Source organism: Triturus cristatus, chromosome 9 (genome assembly GCF_964204655.1).
Source record: "Triturus cristatus chromosome 9, aTriCri1.1, whole genome shotgun sequence".
Classification (NCBI taxonomy): Eukaryota; Metazoa; Chordata; class Amphibia; order Caudata; family Salamandridae; genus Triturus; species Triturus cristatus.
In genome coordinates this window covers 1058191227-1058215841 of record NC_140592.1, presented here as the reverse complement: position 1 = coordinate 1058215841, position 24615 = coordinate 1058191227, and the positions used below count along the sequence as shown (strand labels likewise).

Here is a 24615-nt window from a genome sequence, read left to right as displayed (position 1 = left end):
CTTCTTGGAAATTACGCCTGGTGAAGTCGGGTTCCTTGGTGAGGCAGAGGATTAGTTGGGTTTCTTCAGCGTATACGTAATATCTTCTTCAACTTTATACTACTATTACTTAATGATGTTTTATCAGACAACTTGCATTACACTGACAGGTTGGATGGTCGTTGCTTTCCTAAGTGATATGATCCCACAATAGTTCCATACTGTTATGTCAGTATTGTCTGCAGATTATTTGGCTTTATTTTTGTATCTTTAAACATGAATTTTCTTTTGTTGATACATAGGCGTTTAATTATTTTACTCCTATGTAAAAATACATATATAGCATATCCTGGAGGTATTTGCATCATCTCAAATTCTTTTTCCTATTTAAAGACTGCCTCTATGCCAATAGTTGCTATTGTTGTCTTCGATTTCTTTTTGAAACGAACATTTGTTATGTGATTGATTTTTGCCATATAAAGTCCCTTCCTAGTCATGGCTAGGAAGGGACTTTATATGGCATTAGGGTATTTCCCAGTAGCATGGCCTGCTGCTTTGTGTTCCACAGGTTCAAACATGTGGTTCAGGTCTGGATATAAGACCAAATGGGTTTATTTTCATGGGGTCATTTGACGAAGTTGTTCTATTGGCAGAGGTAATGTTATCCCCATACTTTTAATGTTTTCATGACTTTTGTTACTGAGGTTCTGTTTACAGTTATTGTGAGGTGAGAATGCATGGTTCAGATGCCATTAGGGGTGCAAATACTTTTATACTCATATTGTTGGTTGGCTTCTGACACAGATTTGTCATGCTAACATGGGTATTTTATTCCCATGGTAAAATGTCTCCTGACTTTTCTGACCTGTGGTTTCTTCTGCAGGTTTTTATGTGGTAGAGTTTGTTATTGCTCATACAAATTATTATGAATGTTCGGTCTCTTTATCTTGTACTGAGCAAGGTTTGTTATAGTAAGAGACTTTTCATGGTCTCAGTTCGCAGACCCTCCTTCCGGGATGGTAAGGGTTTGGCATTTGATTCTAAAGGAAGGAATCTGTGGCTAGATGTCTATGAGATGAGCAAGTGACTTACCTTCGGTAGCGCATTATTTGGTAGAGACCGGATCTAGCTGGCGATTCCTTAATGACCCTCCCGTCCTTCCCGCTCTTCGAACTGAGTCTTCTTTTGTCTCAAAGAGTTTATTATGGTCATTCACATCCTGGAGGAAAAGTAAAGGAAGAATCCAGTGATTATTTGACACAAGGGTGTCTTTTATTTTAGCACACTGTTTCAATAGAAAGTTTCTATATGTGGCTCCACGATTTGAGAGCTGAAATTAATCATGGAAGAAACTGACATCGGTGAGGGAGTTATATGGACTATGTTGACATCACATCCAGTGGACTATGTCGGTACGGAGTCGCACGATGCCCTACCATGCTATGGGACAACATTTCCGGATCCAGTCTCGCGCCTGGGCCGGATTCGAAAGTAAGGAATCTGCGGCTAGATCCTGTCTCTACCAGATAATGCGTTACTGAAGGTAATTTGTTCGGTATGCACAAAAGTGGAAAAGCTATATCCATTACTGTTTGAGCCAGCACATAGACCTCTTAAGGCATCCGTGCAAGACATTATCTGCTATCTTTTACATCTGCAAAAAGCAGGGTTGGCATACACCTTGTTAGTTTACATTTGGCTGCGGTTGCACACATGCAAAACAGAGTAAATATCTCTTTTCAAAATACCTGTAATTGAGGTATTCATTGAGGGCTTTCTGAAGAGGGTGACTCCTGCAGTGTCAGCCTGGAACTTGAACATGACTGATGGGTCGTCTTTCTGTGCCACTATATTATATTATTCTGACGTACCATTGCTGTCCTGGAAGGTACCCTTTCTTATCACTGTCACCACTCTCATGAGAATCGGTGTGTTGCAAGCACTAACTTTGGAGGAACCTTTTATTCAGAAACATATAAATAGAGTGGGATTAACAAACCAGAGATTTCTTCCACAAGTTGCATCTCCCTTTCATCAAAACCTGACAGTTGTGGCCTATTTTCTTCCTACGCCCAGAGACTGTGGCTGAATAGGCTTTTCACACACTTGATGTCAAGAGAGCTCTAATGTATTACACTAAAAGAACAAAACGAAGGACAAACCAACGTATCACCTTTCCAAAACCGTATACAGACAATTGTATTTCCAAGTGTCTTCCCTCCAGAAGGATTGTCCGGTGTATACAAAAGTGCTATGCTAAGGTTAAGCATACATTACATGTAATGCCTCAAGTACATCCCACTCAAAAGAAGACATCTGCTGTGGCCTGTTAAAGAACATTCCCATGGTAGACCTATATTAAGTTGCCACCTGCTCGTCCCCACACATTTTCCAAATATTACTCAGTGGACATTCAAGCCTGCCAAAAGTCTTTAGTTGGCCAAAGCATTCTGATAATTAGATTGTAAATATCTGCATCATTTGCTCACCAAACACTGTTTAGGGGAGATACTGCTTTACAGTCTGTGCAGAGCATGTATGTCTACAGCAATACATGCTACAAACTGTAAATGGTACTTACCCTGTGAGAATCTGTTCATAGCTTGTAGTGCTGTAGATTCACATGCGCCCTGTCTCCTCCACGGAAGCCAACATATTTTAGATTCCCTGTCCCTTCACAATGCACAGCACATATATTCTGTACTATGGTGAAGTCTGTCATGGTACATTGTGGTACATCATGGTACATGATACATCTGTAATACTATCAGAAACTCCCTCCACACTCTCCTTATTCCACCTTGGTTTACCCGATGCTCCACTGATCAACAATCAAATGTATCAGGAGACCACCCCATGTTCAGGAGCACCATGACGCCAACGACGGAAGAGAGAGAAACTGCAGCAGAAGAATGTTCAGAAAGTGCACGACAGCAGAGCTTGTCACAGAAACACAGCAGAAGAAGAGTGTATGAAATATGTTATTCATTCCTCAAGATGACAATCCTTGCACAAGTTCTGCTGGCCTTGGACTGAGAGGATTAGATGGTGCTCCTTGGCCTAGAGGATGCATACTTTCATGTGCCAGTTCTGCAGAACGGCAGGAGGTATTGCCATTTTGCAGTGGGGGTAAGGTCACTGCCAGTTCTCTGCCCTCTCTTTTGGCCTTACATTGACCCCTTTGGTCTTTGCAAAGGTCATGCCCATCTTCAAAGATGCATGTATTCCTCTACCTGCTAGTGCCGGGCCACCTGGGGTTTTCAATGAGTCTGTTGGGATGGAATGTGCCTTGCATAGAATATCGGTGTACTCCCCTACCCCGATTACCAAGCTGTGCCGTGGGTTGTGGGCATAAGACTATCCCTGACAATGTAAGGTCTGTCTTGTAACCTGGAGAGGTGCAGCATCCAGTGTGCCCTCATAGAAGGTGGAAGACTACTACTGTCCCTGTCCTGGGTGTAGCACATAAAGCAGTGGTGGAAGTGTATCATGTTTTGAGATTTATAGTTGAACAGACTTTATCTGTGTCAATGAGAGTGTTTCCTACTGCCCTTTCTGGTGTAAAGTTCCACTGTTTCATGAAATCCAAAACCTTGCACTGACATAGCCTGTGTATGTCACGTGTATTTGCGTGTACAGTGAGACTGTGATATATGCTTGGTAGTATAATTCTGTATGCAAGTCTCAGTACTGAAACAATTGGGATCTATTTTTGATATGCCTGACTTAGCATGGCATAAGGCCAGCTTCCCCAGAGAGTGAAGTACTTTTCTGGCATTCCTGTAGTTGGTAACTAGTCATCCAGATACTGAAGTGAGGAGAATGAAGACCGGGCTACCCTTAGAAATTCCATAAAGACTTTGTTCACAAAGGGTTGCTGATTAGTGCTTTCTGAACACTGCCATTTACTAGATGGTAAGGGTGAAGGGTGAAACAACATTTTTAAGTTCAAGGAAAGGAAGATTCTAGGCCAAAACTGTTGCTTTGTTGGTCACTGATTGCTACCTCCGAAAGTATGTCAGTCAGGTGCCGAAAACTCACACTTGATTGTGCCCTTGTGATCTGTGCTCTCACTTGGAGACAGCCACAATGCTACTTGCTGTAAGGAGCAGTATACACAAAGGCTGAGAAGCGCATTTGAAAGGTCAGCTACCCAAACTGGTTTTGAAGTGGTCCTCTGTTTGGAAAAGGTGTATAAAAGTGGAATCGCCTCACACCCCCACCCCCACCCCAATTTCTTATTGGCCAAGAAGGGAAGTGCTCTGCAGAGTTTTAAGTGCGCTCCTGTGTATCCAAGGCTGGTGTCTGCTTGACAGTCAGTCTTGTAGTCATGACGAGACATCACCTGAAGCCTGCTGTGGAGCGGAGGGTTGGCCTAGTGCCTAGAAGCATGTCTGCCTGCTGAGAGTGGGAATGAGTGTGCCTAGCATTGCAGGAGAAGCCCAGCGCTAGGAGCACTACGTGAAAGTGGACTGCATAGGAGAGCAAAGCCAAGAGTGACTTGTAATAATGCATGGGTAAAACCCTGCCCCTGATAGTAAACCAAATTAAGTGTTTCTGTGTCTGCTGAACGCAATTGTGGGCAGCGAGCTGGACCAAAGGTTCATCATCTCCCTGCCCCCTTCCAAATCACTCTCGAGAGCTGCCACTTTTGCCATGTGCATTTTACAACAAATTGCATACACTGCAATGGGAGCTCTGTGTATTGATTATGGTATCATTTTAATTGATCTGTGACACTTCATAATCCTGTTGTATTGCATGCTGACTCTGGACATTTATGTAATAGGAATAATATCAATGTGTTATCTGTTAATTATCATATCTATGCGTGGCATTTTTGTAACCATGCTTTGGGCAGCACAGCCAAATATAAGGGGACTTGGTGTACATGTGTGCATATAGTACATTGAAATAATTTTTTCTCTGAATGGCTCTTTCTCACTGTCAACATTAGAAGAAATTTGCATAGTGCAAGGTGTAATTCCCAGTTGTGGTATTCCTTCATTCTGAGCGGCAGAACTCAAGAATATTTTTTTAAGAATTTATTGTTTTCTCCCATACAAACGTTGTCATGTTTTACTTGATGAAATATATTAGGCTGCAAAGGAACATTGTGTGATACCTACAATTTCTTTCTTTCACTACAGTACACGTTTTTCACGATATTAGCAAATGTCTTTTATTTTCTAGACAGTTATCTGCTTCTTCCAATAGTATGTTCAAAGGCTCAGCATCTAAGTGGAAAAGCCAAACAAGACATGACTGAAAGGCTTGCTGGTAAGTGTTAATATTGCTGTATGCAATTGTATTTCCCATACCCATTTCTTCCTCAGTCAGTCTTGAACAACTTCTTTTCTATGCATTTCCCACTGACTGAACAGGCTTAAGTTGCTAGGGCATATCAATGTGCTTTCTTTTCTCATTCCCATCGTTGAACAATCTAAATTTGCTTTTATGTGTTGAACAATCTAAATTTGTTTTTATATGATGGCTGAAAAAGCTACCAATATTGCATTTTCTTTAACGACAAGCTAGCAGCTGATTTTGGAAAAAGGAACTGTGTTGCACACTTTTGAGTGAATAAAGGTTTTCAGTGGGTCTGAATCAGTTATAAAGAAATTGTTTATTCATTGCTCTTTTCTATTGTTATGATCTTCAAACTGTATATATTTTTTCTTTCGTAAAATATAGGGGTTCGTTTTCTATAAGGCCCAGAATAACTGGTGCACTTGGAAGACACCAGTTCATAAAAACAAAGCAATATTTTTCAGGAGCACCTTGTACACAAATATTCATATTATGTATCACTTCATAAGTCGTATAAATTATAGTGACTACAAGTTTGCCTAGTTACAAATGGGAATCTTTAATTCTCCTATTCATAGTGGTTATCCGAAGGCACATAAAAAATATTGTTTCATATTATAACTTCATCATGTGAAGTTCATCAAATTTCTTCAATGTATACAGTACTGTACTATACATGCAAAGTACTTCCTTTTTTTTTTTTTTAGAAAATGCGGCACTGTGTATATATTGAAGAAATTGAAAGTACTTGACCTGTTGTCTATGCTGTATATGTTAAACTGGATGTACTCCACGTTATGAAGATGTTGAAATATGAAATAATGACCTTTTTATGTGCCTTTATAATGGACTACTAGGAGAATGAAAGAATCTAATTTGTAACTGGACAAATTAGTAGGTTTAACACTTGTAAAATATTAATATTTGTGTGGAAAGTGTTTTTTAGAAACTTTGTCTTGTATTTCTTCTTGAATCATATTTATTGATTGTATAATCAATGCACCTGTATCAATCAGATCACCTTTTTCAGCTATCAATACAGATGAACACACTGAAAAATTTGAAATTCTAATAGAGACTTCTTTTTTTTTATTAAGTTTAAGGTTTATTGAAGATAAAAAATCATAGCATACAAGCAGAAGTGACATCATATAGGAGAAACATCATATAATGAAACCAAAACAACAAACCTATTAATAATAAACAAGAAAAAGCAAGAGAGGGAGTGGGGGGATAAGGAGTAAAAAGATCCAATATAAATAACAAATATTATCGGAACCTGAGATTCTATTTCATATACAAGAACTGTAATAAATATACTGTAATCGTAAATTCATAAAATACAATATTGAAAAGAAAAAGGAGTCATTCAAAGTGTATACTTAGAACTAAGCTTAAAAAGACAACAGAGGATTTATGGAGGCTTTCTGACTTCATCTGGAGTATTTACTATAGTGGCGGAATTAGAAGCTATATCAGTTAGGTAAGTGGATAAAGGGAGCCATAAAAGATCTCTTTTAATAGATAAGGATAAAGGAAAAACATTACTTGTATCCAATCTATGATGAAAACAAACAGCATTCCACCAGGCTTTGAAAGTAACTTTTTCAACTTGTTTCCAATTGGAAGTTATTAAATGAAGGGCTATAGCTAATAATAAGTCAATTAAGGAGGGATTAGGAGTTGGGTAAGGCCAAGAAGGTGCTAAGGAGCCTACAAAGATGTTAGGTAGAGAAAAAGGGATTTGGATATTGAAAATTTTATTAATTTGAGACCAGACTAGGAGCCAAAAACGGGAAAGAGAGGGACAATCAAAGAGCATATGTTTTAAATCAGCTGAAGTCTTTTTGCAAGACCAACAGGACGAAGAGTAGTCTGTAGAAAAGGAAGTCAACTTTAAAGGAGTTAGAAGGAGGCGTTTGTAAGCAAAATAAAGAGTCTGAGAAGTATTTGCTGACCTAGATGTTTTATGAATTTTTGACCATAATTTATCCCAGAAAGGGATAGTCCAACAATCTGCAAGATCCTTTTCCCAAGCCAACTCAGCCCTTCCCTTGGTTCTATCAGAAGATAAAAACAAGGTTCTATATAAAGAGGAAGCTGATGTAGTAATGGATAATAAAGGAAAAAGACTGGAGCATTTAGGAGGAATATTAGGATTAGGTTGTAAGGAGAGAAGATATTGTAAGAGAGGTGGAAGGAGAGAATCATATTGAGTTTTACATGAAGAGGGTAAAGAAAATTGTGATTGAAGCTCCAAGAAGGAGTATGATTAGATACTAATTGTGAGATCCAGAGTAAACCCTTGAGTCTCCAAGACTTCCAATAAATAGTACGACCCTTAATACGCAACAAGTGGTTATGGCAGATTGGCTGTAGATTTAACGAAGAAAATGAGGGGTACGTGGACGGAAGAAGTGGCTGTAATATTTTACTTGTATGAGAGATAACTTGAGGACGAAAAGAAGGAATAATATTAGTAAAGTTAAGAGATTCATTAAAAGAAAAGGAGCTATCAAATATTTTTCAATAAACAACCAAATAGGAGGATGCACACCTTGATCCGGAGAAAGCCAACGAGAAGATTGCCTAAGAGAAAAAGCATAGTGGTAGGATTTAAAATCAGGAAATTTGAGAGGGATTTGAGAAATACATGAGGATGTCATCAGCATAAACAGACATTTTAACCTGAGTAGTGCCAAGTTTAAAACCGGTAATTCTATCATCTAACCTTATTTTCGTTAAGAAAGGTTCTAATGCGATTATAAATTAATGGGGTGATAAAGGGCAGCCTTGACGAACACCTCTGAAAAGAGGAAAGTATTCAGAAGTTTTCCCATTAACAAAAATAGAAGCCTTAGGGCCGAAGTAGAGTAAAGAAATAAGAGAAATCAAATTAGTAGGAAGTCCAATCCATCGAAGAGCATGAAACATAAAATCCCAGCCAATCCTGTCAAATGCCTTTTCAGCATCCAGTGCTATCGCAGCAATGGGGTAGTCGAGAGAAGAGGCATTACTTAAAATATTAAAGAAGACTCTGGAATTGTCTGAGGATAAACGACCTTTAATAAATCCTGATTGTTCAGAACCAATAAGGTTCGGCAAAATGGGATCAATACGAAGCGCAAGAATTTTGGCAAAAATCTTATAATCTAAATTCACTAGAGAGATTGGATGATAGTTTTTACAAAAAAGCGGGATCTTTGTTCTCCTTGGGAATTAAACAGATCACGGCTCCTCGAAAGGACCCTGAAGAGGAACCATCCTTGACAAAAGACTTATATAGTGATAAGAGATGGGGAAGTAATAAAGCCGCGAAGTGAGCATAAAATTCAATAGTAAACCCATCAGGACCAGGTGCTTTACCTCTTTTCAAAACGGATACAGCATGTTTAATTTCAGCTAAAGTGATGTCCGCATCTAATAAAGAGAAATCAGTATCATGAGGGGGAGGAGAATTTATTGATTGGAAGAAAGAGGAAAGGGCATCTGGAGTTGGTTGGTGTTCTGGTGTATACAAAGTTTTATAAAATGAGACGAATTCATTTAGAATATCATTATCTTTAAATAGCAGATCTCCCACATTATTACGTATGGATTCGATTTCAGTCCGCTCACGACGAATTTTTAAATAATTTGCAAGAAGTTTACCCATCTTATTTTGGCCACCATAATAACGGGCACTACTTTTTAAGAGATAAGAGGAAGCAGCCTCTGTAGTAGATTTATTAAGAGATTTTTGCTTCAATAAGATTTTTTAACGACGTTTCAGAATTAAAGCGATAATGATAATATTCAAGTTGTTTAATCTTGGCTAATAACTGAGAATTTTTGGCTTCAAAAAACTTTTTTTTCCGTGATACAACATTTATAATGAATCCTCTAGCTGTAGCTTTAAAAGAGTCCCAAAGCATTACAGGAGAAGAGTCCGGAGTGGAATTATTAGAAAAGAATTAAGAAGCAAAGGAAGTAAATTGGCTCGTGAAATTAGGATCCGATAATAATGCGTTATTAAAACGCCATCTACCGGCATTAGGTGAAAAGGGCAGCAGATCAAAATCTAAAAAAACTGGAGCATGGTCTGAGATGAGGATAGAACCAATTTCAGCATGAGTGACCAGTTGAGACAAAGGTTTACTGAAAAAGAGATAATCTATTCTAGATTGTGAATTGTGAGGGGAGGAATAGAAGGTATACTCTTGTAAATCTGGATTACAAAGTCTCCAGATATCAATTAAAGCTTTACGACGTATGGCAGAGGTAAATTGTGAGTGCATCTTGGAATTAGAGAATTTTACGGAAGAGTGTCTATCTAATATAGGGTCTAGGACCTGATTACTGTCACCTCCAAAAATAACATAATCATCATCTAACAGAATAAGTTTGTCAGATATCTGAGTCCAAAATGTATTATCAATAGTAACAGGTGCATAAACATTAAATAAAACTAAGGGTATTATATCAATAAGTACTTTAACAATTACCCAACGACCATCAGGGTCGTGTTCCTGATGTACAATTGAAAACTGATGTTTTTTATAACATAAAATCAAAGCACCATTTTTCTTTCCTAAACTTGGGGAAGAAAAAACATGACCTACCCAACCTTTTTTCAACTTAACAGCTTCAGCATCTGATAGGTGCGATTCTTGGATTAGAGCAATATCAGTATTCAATCTAGATAAATGGGTTAACACACGTTGTCTATTGATAGAGTTATTGACTCCTTTAACATTCCAGGTTACAACTCTAAAGGTAAACCGTTAAAAAGTATCTGCACAAAGATAATAGAAACAGTTATGTAATATCGATCAAACAAAATAAGAGCGATCAATATGCAACCAGTATGAGAAGTTAGAACCTTATTATCAAGGAGAAGGAAAAAGTTGTAAAATAGACTCAGGATGAAGAGAAAGAAAAAGATATGTATAAAGGCAGAGTTAACAAAAAAGATATTGCGAAATGAGGAGATGAAGATACCGTACAAGAGAGGGGAGAAAGAACAAAAACCAAGGATGGGGTTAAATGTTAACAAAAAGCGAAAAAGGAAAAAAGAGGAGAAAAGGAAGAAAAAAGAGTTAAAGAGAAGAGGACAGAGATAAAAGAGACACTGACCAGGAAAGCAAAGCAAGTCAAACAATTGATTGTGCAAAAGAACGTCAAAAAGACATACCATAAAAAGACAAGAAACGTGGGGATGGAAGATCCACATAGGGAAGGTAGCACGTCGAAACGGAGGACTCCAAGGGGACGCAGCAAGGGGAAAACGCCTCCAGGCGAAAAACATCATACACAACCACAAAGGATCACAGAACCGCACCTGAGAAAGGAAGAGAGAAAAAACATTAAAAGGATAATTCACAATGCACTAAAAATAAAACAATAGGAGAAAGGCCCATGCCAGATAACAACAATCCATTATGAGACGAGTCACTAATTATGAACCAGGAGTGTCCATGGAATCGTCCCTGTGTGAGCGCAAAAATTGTTGAAGGAGAGCTGGATCCTCATAATTTGTTGTTCTATTGTTGTAGGTTACTTTGAAAAGGCAAGGGTGAAACAATCCGTATCGGGCATTGAGGGCACGCAAGGCCGGCCTCATGTCCAAAAACTGTTTGCGTCGGTCTGCAATGGCTTTAGCATAATCTTGAGCAAAAAATAGGTTTGAGCCATTCCAGGTAATTTTCCCTTTCTGTTTAGCTGCCTGAATCACTTTTATGAGGTAAGTATATTCTAGAAAGTACAGGATGACTCCTCTAGATTTTGTAGGAGAAGTAGAAGAGTTAGATAAGCGGGATACTGGACCCAAACGATGAGCTCGCTGAATATTCAATGGGGGGGAGGTAGGAAGACCCAGAAGCGTTGGCAAGAAAGATTGGAAAAAGGATATAGAATGCGACCCTTCAAGTCCTTCCGCCAAGCCGTAAATGCGTAGGTTATTGCGCCTGTTACGATTTTCCAAATTCTCAACCTGCTGCCGAAGAAAATGGATTTCTTTGTGAATGCCGGGGACCTGGTCTGAGACAACCTGCACTGAAGTCACTCTTCTTTCAAGATCCGCAACTCGGAGCTCGGTGTGTGACCAGTTGTCCTCAAGGCTTTGAAGTCGGGTGTTTGTTTCAGCCATATATGGTTAGAGTGAACGTATTTCCTCAAGCAAAAGATACAAAGAAACAGAAGAGGCAGAGTTGGTAGGAGAAGGAGGATTTGTCTTAATTTGTTTTCCCGATGTGGAGGGAATTTTGGAATTGAGTTTATTACTCGAACGAGGAACAGCAGTAGATGAGCCTTTTATTCCAACAGAGTCATTAAGATTTTCCTCCATGTTATCCTGTAGCACGCTGAAGGGATTAATATCCTCTAATGACGAAGAAGGCGCAGACAATTGCTGTGAAGAAGTGCGACTAGAGCGAGCCATTATAAAAAGAGAACTGAAAAGTAAACACCAAGGGTCAAAAATGGCGTCAAGCAATCTGCTTTATATTTCTGAGAAGAAAAGAAAACAGAAATTCGACTAGAAACGCCGTTTAAATCAGGGAGTAAAAAATAGAATGTCCAGCGACTAAGTAAAAGTTACTGAATAATAATTATAGTCTAATATGGCTCTTTGAAAGGGAAAAAACCTGGTAAAAAGAATTTAGAATTCTAAGATGGCGCCCCGAAATGCTGAAGGAAAGCTGAGGAGAAAAAAGAACAGCGCCATAAAAGTGCCAACAATTGACCAAGTTGCCCACAAAAATCAATAATATTGAAGAAACACTATTTCCATTGCTGCATATACCAATTCAGGGCGAAAGTGTGTTGAAAAAAGGCAGCATTGAGGCATGAAAGGAAATCCAATTATCCGAAATGGCGGCCGCGTCTTACCTACCGATCCGCGTTGTGAAACGGACATCGTGAAACAATGTATCAAGCTCACCCGAAGCCGCCTTGCAGGTCTTACAATGCCGCCGAAGTGTTCCACCGCATGAGGAAGCGGCTCGGTGAATCCGCGCTGAGAGCCTGGAGGAGGCCCGCCGCTTCACGCCCTCACGGAGCTCTCGTAAGCGGCGGCCATTCCCTCCGGCTCCGAAGCCACGCCCCCTCTAATAGAGACTTCTAACCGCAGCTGCTACACCTTTTGAATATTCCCTAGGCGTTGGACTGGATCCGCAAACTTTTCAGCAGTACCTCTATGCTGCTGTAGGTGGCACCTTCAGCCCAGCACTCATGCCTTTCTGAAAATGATGTGTGGAGCCTATATAGGCACCTCTCCAGCACACTGACGTCCGTTCCTTTTATTCCGCCCACAAGAGGCAGATGTGGAGCTATCTTGCATTTCTTTGAGTCCCCTTTTACCTTAAAAAATTGTTAAACAGTGTGCAAGGGAAAGGTCACCTTCCAAAATAACAGGTTTAAACCTTGTAGGGACTGTTGCAAGCAAATGTCTGTGACAGACCCTCATCAGGTTTACCTGTGGTACCTGGGGTCAAGTCATGACTCCTAAGGCCTTCATTAATTGTTCATTGATGAACCCGAAGGCCATATGAGACCACGAGGCAAAACTCTACATCGGACATTGGAAGATTTCATGATAGCACTGCTTCAAGTTGAAAGTACGATCCCGGGCCCTTTCCAGATCCTGAAGTCACAGGAGTGGTTCCAGGGGTCAGTCTTGATCAAAGTTGTTGGGTAAGTGAAAGAAACGAGCATTGGCAATGCCAATCGGTCTCACCTTTGTAAGAGCTTTAGGCTTTTCCAATGTGTTTTATTCATGTTGTCCACCAGCAGGGCTGCTGTTCAATATTGGCTAAAGGTTTATTGAGTAGCGGTGAATGGCTTGGAGTGTTGTAGAGCGGAGTGGCGAAGAGCGGAGTGGAGTGGCATAGAGTGAATGTGCATGGAGTGGCATAGAGTGGACTGGTGTAGAGTGTTCCAGAGTATAGTGATAGAGTTCAGCGCTTAGAATTCAGCGGTGTACAATGCAGCGTCATAGAATGCAGTGGCATAAATTAGTGCATTGGTGTAGAATGGTGCCGTGTAGAATTAGTGCCGTAGAATGAAGTGGTGTAGAGTAGGATGCAGTGGCATAGAGTGGAGTGATGTAGAGTAGTGTAGAGTGCATTGACATTGAATGCAGCAGTGCAGAGTAGAGTGGTTTAGAGGTCAGTGGAGTAGAGTGCAGTGTTGCAGAGTAGAGCACATTGGCGTATAGTGGTGTTGAGTAGAGCGATGTAGAGTAGAGCGCTGCAGAGTAGAATGCAGTGGCATAGAGTATAGTGATACAGAGGGCAGCAACATACAATCCTGCATCACAGAATGCAGTGGTGTAGCTTAGAGTGGTTCATAGTAGAGTGCAGTGGTGCAATATGGAGTGGTGTAGAGTGCAGTGGTGTAGAGTGGAGTGATGCAGAGTAGAGTGGCGTAGAGTCCGGTGGCCGAGATTGCAGTGTTGCGGAGTGGTGTAGAGTGGCATAGAGTACAATGCAGTGCCAAAGAGTGCAGTGGCATAGAGTGGAGTGGCATAGAGTAGATTGTTTCAGAGTAGAGAGCAGTGGCGTAGATTGCAGTAGCATCGAGTGCAGTGGTGAAGAATAGATTAGAGTGGTGTACATTGGATTGGTGTACAGTGCAGAGTCATAGAGGTGAGTGTTACTGAGTAAAGTACATTGGCGTAGGGTGTATTGGCATAGAGTGCAGTGTTGCAGAGTAGAGTTGTGCAGAGTAGATTGGAGTGGCCTAGACTTGTGTGGTGTAAAGTTCAGTGGCGAAGAGTGTTGTGGTGTAGAGTGCATTGGCATAGAGTAGAATGGTGCAGAATAGAATGGAGTGGGTAGAGTGCAGTGGCATGGAGCGGTGTAAAGTGGAGTGGTGCAGAGTAGAGTGTAGTGGTGTGGAGTATGCATGGTGTGGTAGCACACAGTCATTACAGACAACACATTTTCTATTGAAATGACCATCACATTTGCACAGACATACAGTTTTACTAATACAACTATACAGCGTACAAGTGTATGGAAGTGGCATCACCTAGTGGATTGATGTTTTAATCATATTAAAGTATTTTTTTCCAATACACTTCAGAATTAACAAAAATGTGCTTCATTTTTGCTTTCCTAATTCTGATATGTTTTGAAATACGTGCACAGTTCATTTAAATGTTATGTAGTAGAAGAAAAACTTTCTTACACCCAGTATCCATCAACTTTGTCACATAAATCCTCTCACTTTAAAGTCAGAGAAATAAAATGAAATGTCAAGCCCGCTCAGAAGACAGAGCCTGCAATTTGACTTTGAATGCACAGCAAATGTAACAAGATAAGAGCAAGATTTAAAAGTCTGTTTACAGAAAGTAGCACTTTTTGAAGAATACAAGGGGCATTGGTATGAAAAGGCTTTGCTCCTTGGGAGGCTCGATCTCAGCCTGGACAGACTAAAACAAATAAAGCTAGCAAATAGAAAGCCAGAAAATGTGAGTTCTGTACTGTCTGGTACGCTTTGACCTAAAAACAGAAGAAATCTAAGGGGGACTCTGCCCTTCCCTGCTGCTCACATTCTCCTGAGACGGTGCGTGGATTAGGCCTGGGCGGTGAACTTCTCTCCGTTCACGGAGTTTGTGGAGTTTTCTGCACTATGCGGAGCTTGTGGAGTGCAGAACACTCCGCTTCGCGATATGCAGCGGAGTTTTTTCCCCATTCGCATTTGCAAATGCTAAGTTCGCGATCACGAACAGTAAGATTGCGAGCTGCAGCTCGGGTAGAATTTCTACCGGAGCGGCAGGAATACCAGCGCAAACTGCAGTTCGCACTTCTCTCTGCCACTCAACTTCTCACTCACGAAGTCTGTTGATTTTGGAATCTACTCCGCAACTCGTTTTGGTACAGCTCAATTTTCTGGTGCTTTCTGCCCGTCCAAAACAGATCAAAGAGCTTCATAAGGCCATGCTTCAACTCTTCGGTTCCTAGCAAACTCCCTCTGGTGAGCCTTTGGGCCCATGGAGCTGAGAGGCCCTCAATGTGAAATAGCGTGAGCGGGTTCGGCATCTGCTCCGGTTGGTTCCTCTGAGCCCACCACGGGACTGCCACCAGCTCCAGTTCTGACACCAAGGTCTATGATGGTTCCCGGAACTTCGAACCAGATACCGAGGCTAGAAGACGAGGTACCTATTGTACTATTTGACTCCAAGTCAATGCTGGTTCGACTGAGGCCACGCCTGGCCACTGTTGAGGCAGCACTTCTTCTACCCAAGCCTTCTCAAGGGAGAGCACATACTCTGCATTCCCTGTTTGGCATGGATGCGGAAACAGATTACCCCACAAATGATGAGGTTGTCCAGCTATACCACAAAGACAAATAGTAGGACCAATTACAAGTGACTAGTAAGCGCCATACGTGAGTTAGGGCTCCTCTCACCCCTTGGACATGCTACTGAAGAGAGTGCTTCTTATGCCATGGTTATGCATAAGGCGGCCGAAGTCCTTGACCTCCAGTTCCTTACCTTGGAGTTCAAGACCAATGTAATTAAAGAAGTCCTGTCCTGCAAACTTCCACTGATCCACTGAGCCCCTCTTACTATTTAACAAGGCCCTTTTATATGGTACTTTGTTGGACATAGGCCAAACCTTGCTTTAGACCTTTGGTCAATTGCTGGATTGCACTACGTCACCTCCATTGCCTAGGTGACCCTTCATTTTTATTTCAGCACCGCTCCCCAGAAAGCTCAATGGTGCAGGTATATGTAAACAAGACTAACCACAACATGTTCCCAACTATTCCACCCTGTTAGGGAGTCAGCATGGGTGGAGACGTTCAAAAATATAGTCTTATCATCTACCAGCTTGGCACTTTGCTCTTTAAAATCCTGCTGGGGCACTGTTCCCATGCTCTTTGGGATTCGATGGCTCCAGTCCTCCCAGGAATTCCCGAAGATCTCTGTCCTATCTTTGCCCAGGCCAATCAGGATGGTCATGACACGGCCAAGACAATTCATTGTGGCTTGAACACCGCTGATTCCAACGGGCAGAGCATTGCCACCAAAGTCACCATTCCCCACCACGCTTGGCTGCAGACTCCTGTGTTTTTTCAGGCGATCTCCAGTCGTCCCTCATAGACATTTCATTCTATGAGGCTGAACTGTTTGGGGACAAGGCAGACTCTGCTTTTGAGCTGTTCAAGGAGAGCAGGGCCAGTGCGCGCTTTCTGGGCTTATCTGCTACACCTCCCCATCAGATCATCCCTACTGCTCCTTTTGCTGCTTCAGCAGGGGTGCCCCGTTTTGCCAGCTAGTCCAACCTCCACAAGGTACCTTGCAGTTTCGAGGCTGAGGTGCTCACCGCTCCCACTTTCAAGGTCCGTCCACTACCATCTCTGTAGGCCCACCTGCCATACCTCTTTAGTGTGCCCTTAGCTCAGCACAGCCACCCATTGAGAGGCATCTGAAGATTCTTGCCTGGTTGGTAAGCCACTAGTTCTGACAGGTGGGTCCTGCAAATTGTTCGGCAGGGATATGCCCAACCTTTCATTCTTTTGCTGCTACACCTTGCAGCGTCCCACTAGTGACTGATGGAGCACCATCTCTCTATTTTGTGGCAGGAAGTGCTAGTCCTTTTGCCCACTTCCATGCCAGGAGTAGGACGTGGTTTTTATTCCCGCTACTTAGTGGTGCCTTAGAAGGATGGAAGTCTTCATCTTATTTTTGACCTGCACCCTCCCAGCGCCTTCCTCTGGAACGAGAAATTCAAAATGCTCCCACTGACCCAGGTCTTGTCTACCCTCGAACCTGGAGATTGGATGGTGGTGTTGTACCTGCCGGATGCCTATTTCCACATATCCATCCTGTGGGCCCATCAGTGCTACCTAAATCGGATGGGGCACTTTCAATTTCCTGTGCTCCCCTTTGATTTCACCACTGCCCATTGGGTGTTCACGAAAGTGCTGGTGGTTGTGGCAGTACACCTTCAGAGGTCAGGATTGCTAGTCTTCACCTACTTCACCAATTTGCTGTTGAAGGCTGACACCCCCGGCTGTCATTAACCACCTCCAGACTAAGATGGACCTCCTGTCATCCTTGAGGTTCACTGTCAACATGCCGAAGTCACACTTCACTTCTCCTCAGAAGCTCCCCTTCAACTGGGCCATTTTGGATATAGTTCAGTTGTGTGCCTTTCCCCAGGAAAGAGAGTTTCCAATGTGTCTCTCATTTGGAGATGCATTCCATCTTGATTGGAACTCTGGACTCCTGTATGCCTTACTGCCAATAACACTCCTGCCCTGAGTTCTCAAGAAGGTCAGGACCAACCAGACCTAAGTCATCCTAGTTGCCCCAGATTTGGCCCAGAGAAGATAGTATCAGGATTTCTAGGGTCTGAGCAGCTTTCCTCCGATCAGGCTGCCCCTCCGGAAGGATCTGCTGTTGTTCTGCACCCAGGCCCTCGCATCGTCCACCTTCATACTTGAAGATTAAGCAACGACAACCTCTAAAGTTGGTTAATATCAGCTTGGCAGCCAGGTGTCCCTCTACAAAAACTGTATGTCTGTTGTTGGGTCAGATTCATGCTTTGGTGCAGTACTTGGCAGTTAGGCCTCCTCCAGGTAAAGTTATCTGATGTTTTTTTATAAGTTTTGTCTCTAGTGTGGCCTAGCTTTGCTTTGGGCACAGTTAAAGGGATACCTTTAGTGTTTTTTTGCGGTTGCCGATTCCGTCTTCATTGTTTAAGTCTCAAGCACTTCTGCACTCCTTGAAAGATTCACAATATTTGTTTGCTTCCTCTCCTTGGTCATGATACAGTGGGACCCTCAATTTGTCCTTACATTTCTGATATACACTCCCTTTGAGCTTGAGCTTCACAGCTGCTCCTTCAGCTCCATCAGCGCAGTGTGTGAGTCCACTTCAAGGTCTCTGTGCCAAACTGCAGTACACCCCTTTCTTCCCAGACAAACTGGTTTTCTGGACACAGGCATCTTTCTTACCCAAAGTTGTTCCACGTCAACAACGCATCACCATGCCAGTGTTCTATGCTCTGCCTCACCCCTCTAAGGAGGAGGAGAGAGACCATCATTCGCAAACCGAGAGCTCTCAGCTTTTATATTGATATACCAAAGAACACAAGGTGGATGATCACCTCTTTGTGGGGTTCTCTGTAGTGTATAAAGGCAATGTTGTGCAAAATAGACCATCTCCCACCTGAACATGTTTTGCATTAAGACATGCTACGCACTGGCCAAAATGCAACCTCCATGAAGGAATACGTGCTCATTCTACCCGGGCCAAAGTTACCACCACTGCATTGGCATGTGGAGTCCCTGTCTTGGACACTTACCAGGCAACTTCATGGGTGTCCCTCTATACATTCACGTAGCACTGTTGTCTCAATAGTTGGGTTTGCCGAGAGGGGCATATTTTTCCAGTACGGTCCTGCAGGGCTTTCTGGTTTGAGTCCATTCTCAGACCCATCTCCGAATAAGTACTGCTTTGGTATCTATTCAAAAGGTGAGGAATCTGCTGCTAGAAGTTTCTATGAGAAGAACAAGTTACTTACCTTTGTTAATGTTCTTTCTGGTAGAGACTCTGTGTAGCCGCAGATTCCTCACTGACTGATCACACCCAGTTTGCTAAAGGGGCTTAGCGTATGGGGGTGCAGATAGCCTTGAAAGCATCTTGCGTCAACATACTGAAGTGGCGCCTTTGTAGGCCATTCGTCATATCCGTATCCAAACGTTTCCCTATCCAGTCTGACGTCTGGGGAATATTCAAAAGGTGAGGAATCTGCAGCTAGATAGTGTCTACCAGTAAGTGCTTTACTGAAGGTAAGTACCTTATTCTTTCAGTAAATATTTTCCAACCCTTTTCTCCAGAGTACATTCAGGTATGCCAGCCGATCCACATGAATGCTCTTAACAGTGTCCTTGTGTATAACAGAAAAGCTCATCTTGTCTGTCCACTCCATCATAATACCTGCAACCATGTGAGCAACAGGCATATTTCTTTTGCCATTGTTTTCTGTACAAGATCATACAGTCTTTGTCTGTTTCCATGTTCACAGAAAACGCAGTAGTACCTTTCATTTACTCCACATGAAATCAATGTATTCAGGTTCTCAGTCTAATCCATGTTACACTGTGCAAACCTCAATACGTAGTTTCCCCTCTGGGCATATGCTCAACTTCCAGTACTACCTGAAATTTTTATTTGGTTGTCGTTAGGCCCTTTCTCTTTAAAATGTCTTTCAGTTGGAGATTGTTCATCCCGGAGTATAATATTTGAGTGTTGTTCCCTGCCTCATAATTTTACTTAACTTTGTATCATGCATTTATAATGTAGACCTAGTAAAAAGAATTTTTAATTGTTTGTCCTGTCCCTTGAGCAGCCAATTTTTCACTATAATCCCTTTAATTTGGTTACTTTGTTTAGAGCTCTCAGTCACAAATGTTTATCCAGAATTTAGTGTTTTTCGCTTTGTATTGCAGTAAAATTTATCTCTTCATATGTTCATTATTTGCACACTTTTCTGCAACACTTCATTCATATATATTTGCTTGAAATGTTTTTTCAAGTGAAAAATATGTTCTTCAAAATGGGCTTCTTTTGAAATTATTTATCTTAAACAAACTATCTGGCTGTATTGTAAATTACTTTTTAGTGACAAATGGTGTGAAAACTCGAATAATACACGCGTTATTACAATACGTTGTCTAGTTGTACAAGTTTTTCTTAAATTGTTTGTTTTCATTACTCATTGCCGCTTTTTGAGTCCAAATTATTCAGTTCATCAATATTCCTTATTAAAAGCATTTTGATACTGAACAATACCAAGAATAAATCATCTATATCTTACATAATCAATTGTTAATTACATTTAATCTAGTTATAATGTATTGATGCCTCACAAAAGTATAATATTCACTGAAATGCATTGAATTTGTGCAAGAGAGTGTTGGATTGAACAGTTAGCTGAAACATTTGATTATACAATATATAATTATGATTTAAGAAAAAATGCTATGCTCACATGAAAATGTAAAAATAAAGAATAAACATTTTCTTTATAACTGATTCATACAAATTGTAAACTTTAGTTCATCTAAAAGTATGCAACATGGTGCTGCTTTAGTGATTAAAAGGTATACGACTTTGGAAATATACGCTAATTTCTGACATACCCAAGTTTTTTCAACAAGGATTAAATGGAGAATTTAAAATATTGAGTGGGATTCTGGTTTAGAATTTTTATTTTAGTGTGGGGAAAGGCATATAAATCATTTTCTCTTAATGGAAGTTTCTAGACTACATCACAAGGTTATTGAACTGGCCCTCATCTTGATTTTAATTTAGTAATCTGTTGTTCGTCTTCATTTAACTACCTATTATGTCTAGTTTTAAATAGTTCTAATGCTGAATATGTTTCCCTCATTACAGATATTGTGATGGATTTGTACCCCAGGAAACCTCATGCTGTAGAGCAAAAAGTTTTAGTTGTTCTTTGGCATCTCTTAGGAAATCTTACAAACAGTGGCTCACTTCCTGGAGCTGGAGGAAATATGCGGACAGCCACAGCTAAATTGTCTAAAGCACTTTTTGCAGAAATGGGTGAAAGTCTTTTGAACCAGGCTGCCTCCCAACCACTGCACATCAAAAATACTTTAGAAGAATTTCTAGAGCGATCTACCTAAGTGTAATTTAAGAACGTGTAAAATATCTGTATATATTTATATATAAATATATTTATATGAAGAAATATCTAACTAAAGCAGATGTGATTAACTAAAAACTGTTTACATGATGACAAATGGCGCACTTCCAAAAGTTGCTTTTTCACAGTGCCTGCACTTTCCTTGTACATAAAACTGATGAAAATGCCTGCTTTTTGTTATCAACATGGAATGCATCATTTGTCCTATACCGGCACAACATGTATACCAGATCAGTATGACAGACTAAGATCTTTTTGCACATGCTACTTGGAAGAACAACATGGAATCAGTCCACCATTTCTCCTAAAAGGAGAGTCAGACCTGCTCATTTGAACTCTTAAGGATACAGATATACCTGACCACTTGTGTTCTGTTGGATGTCAACTAAGTACTTTTGAGAGAAAGACAAATATTCTTATGTTATGACAGAATCATGTTCAAACATTTCTTAAACTTCCCTTTTATAAATACATTGGAAATAATCAATGGAAACTGTATTTGAAGAACTGGGTGTACATGTTGGAAAGAAATATTTATGAATTAGATCCTTTCATGATTGTGCAGTATTAGTTTGCTTTGCTGCTTTGTTGGTGTAAGTTGCTAAATTGCTGAGCTCTATAATCATATGCTTAACATTGTCAAGTTAATTTAGACTGAATTGAAGCATGGTGGTCAAAATGCCTGAAGACAGAAATTAACTATACTGTCCATCCTGTCAAAAGAAAAAATGTCCATGTGCTCAATGTAATTTCTGTATTTGATGTAAGTACTAAAGTACATCTGATGTCTTAACAATTTACAATTACTGTTCAATTCACCACAACCATAGTGCCAGGTCTTACATAGTTTTTTCAGTGAGTTATTCAACTGCAAGTCCTGTACGGTACTCAATTTACAGAAAAAAAGCAGTATGGTACACAAATAAATGAATTTATTTCTTAAAATGCAGACCTGTCTCTTGCAAGCAGCGTGCTTACATTTAGACTGCCTTTGGGGCATAATGAAAAACTGTCAGCAAATTATTTTTTTACGAGTTATAATTCATATGAAATAAATAATCACTACACAAGTATCTCTCTTTCTTTAAGGCAATATTGTTGAGGTTCTAGATTCATTTTATCACACTGAGTAATTATCAGAAAGTAACATATAGTAACATTGTTAAGAACCTGTGTGAAAGGTAGCCATGCTGGGTGTATGAGATCAATTTGCCCTCTAAGGCACCCCAAGATATTAATCTTATCAGTACTCCATATTGTACCCTCCATTTTCTTTGTTTTATGTACTGTTATCCCAACCCTCTTTAGCTACTGTTAAAAAGACAATCCTACATTTAAAGGTAGCTTATCTTAAATAAAAAAGATAAGCTTGTTAGAACAGAATCTGACAAGGACACCTTGTATCTTTTACAAAATGTACTAAAATACTGTGATATATTTTCCTAATGTCTCGGTGGTGTTCCTTCAATTTGTACTCATAGGAAAGTTAATATGCTGCATGCAAACCAAGTACAGATACTGTTACCACACTTTATAATTTGCAGTAGAAGAACCACACTGTGTCAGCCCTTGCTGTGTCGTTTCTGGAGCACAGCTAATGCTATTGATAACACATATAATTCTGATAGATGATTCTAACCACAGGTTTCGCACTTTATGAATTTCTTCAGTTTACAGACTGGAACTAAAACTTTTTCATAGCAATTGCTTTTGCTCACCAGTAGGTTGCTTCATTGTTTTCTACAGCAGCTGAGTTTCACCTATAGTTTAGACGCCACACCAGAATGATTACATCAGTTCCTTCTTTCTCACACTCCTACTAGAATACAGAGACTTGCTCCGAAATATTTAACTTTTCAACAAAGCCAACATTTTATTCATCAGCAATAAAGCAGTGTGTTATTCACAAAAAATACAAGCTTCAAACACTGCAGTGACAGCAGATGCTGGCCACGGATCCTTGTAATGTCTGCCTGTGATCTGGGCACAAATTCATGAGACAAATGCCCTCTAAGGTGAAGTTATACATCGCTGAACACAAAAAGCAATGTGGGTTGCACACCAGGGGGCATATGTATCAAGCGAATTTTTAGTCGCAAACGCTGCGATTCGCAAAATACAGCGTTTGCGATTAAAAATTCGCAAAACGGGATGTATTAGGCTAATTCCCAACGCAAATTTAAGGAATCGCTAATTTAGCGATTTCTTAAGTTTGCGTAAGCATTTAAGAAATCGCAAATTGCGATTTCTTAAATGAAATGTAACACTCACCAAAGGATTGCGATTAATCCTTAAGAAATCGCAAATTACCACAAACTACTAGTTGGTGTTAATTTGCGATTTCTTTTAAAAATGCACGTTTTGTAATTTTACAAAGTGCCACGTGACGCACATACATGCCCTTAGGGCATGTATGTGCGCCATATGACCACACATGCTAACTTCAGGGGTGTATCAGGGTGTCATCTTGACACCCTTGCACCTTTTGAAATTATTCTCAAATTGCGATTAGCAAATTGCGATTCGCAATTTGAGAATTACTTCCCATACATTCCTATGGGTCTCCTGGCCCATAGGAATGAATGGGCAGGTATTCCTTAATTGCGATTTCGCAATTTGCTAATCGCAATTAAGGAATTTTAAGAAATCGCAAAAAGTTTGCATTTTTTAAATACATCCCGTTTTGCATTTCTCAAATAGCGATTCCTTAAAAATCGCTATTTGAGAATCGCAAATGGTGATGTTGATACATATGCCCCCAAATTTCTTCCGGGAAGTTGAAAACCAAGTTGAAGGATCAGTCGCTCCACAAGCGCATGAAGTCTACGTGGGACTCATCCCAGTCCTGCCACTCTCACTCCTTGGAGAACTTGCTCAGTCAGCACTCCAAAGACCTGACTCTGAGCTAGTTAGGAGGTTGGTCTGAGTGCTCCACTAGTTTCTTGGGCTGTCTTCAATCACGCAGCAAATAGAGACCTTTAGGGAGGAAATACTGCAGCTGGCAGATCCCCTGAAGCTCCTTTGGGCACCATTGAGCAGCATGGGCTCAGACCTGAACTCCATGCGCCATCTCCCCTTGTTGGGCCTCCATCCGACTCCCTGATGTTGCTGGACAATGCCTCCACACAAGGTTTCTGATTACACCAGCCTGACTCCAGCCAATTGGACTCTGATGCCGTGATGCCATTGTCGGCCATGCCAGGTCTGTGTCTCGCTATGAGATTATTGCGGTCTAGCCCCCAGCTTTGGTTGATCTCCCTCCAGCCTCTCCAACACCAGTATCACAGTAGGCTAGAAACCTTGTTCAAATCAAATTCTGACACCGTTAAAGGGCTCAAAAACATTCTACACAATGAGGATGATGATGAGGAGACAAACAATTTTCTCTACCCTCATTACCCTAATGGTGGCCTGTATTTAGATCTGTGAATGCCAGAGGCCTAAATGTTTCTCCGATACTGAGTTGGACTCTTAACCGGGGCTCCCACACTGATTAAAGTTCCTCATTTGTAATAGTAGTGCACAGAGAAGCACAACCATTTGACCAGCAGCTACCTACCATGGAGATTAAAGCTAGCTAGCAATCTGTGCCTGCTACTTCAGAGTCCTAGCTGCCACGTACCAAGTCCCTGATGGAAACCTTGATTGTAACTTGTCT

The 24615-nt window shown here is 40.8% G+C and overlaps 1 protein-coding gene across 2 annotated transcripts in view; it reads left to right on the top strand.

The window, feature by feature from the left end:
- The window catches only part of TOGARAM1 (TOG array regulator of axonemal microtubules 1), an 846610-nt gene extending 824704 nt beyond the window's left edge, over positions 1–21906 (top strand). The window contains exons 21-22 of one of the 2 annotated variants that reach the window (XR_014968891.1): positions 5177–5259; positions 20684–20822. Coding sequence is in view for 1 of the 2 variants with exons in the window: in XM_085626936.1 (XP_085483062.1) it covers positions 5173–5259; positions 20684–20937 (341 nt within the window). In the remaining variant the exon portion in view is untranslated. Of the gene's footprint in view, positions 1–5172; positions 5260–20683 lie in introns of both variants that reach the window. The other variant, XM_085626936.1, reaches the window with a different exon arrangement.
- Positions 21907–24615: the final 2709 nt, after the last annotated feature.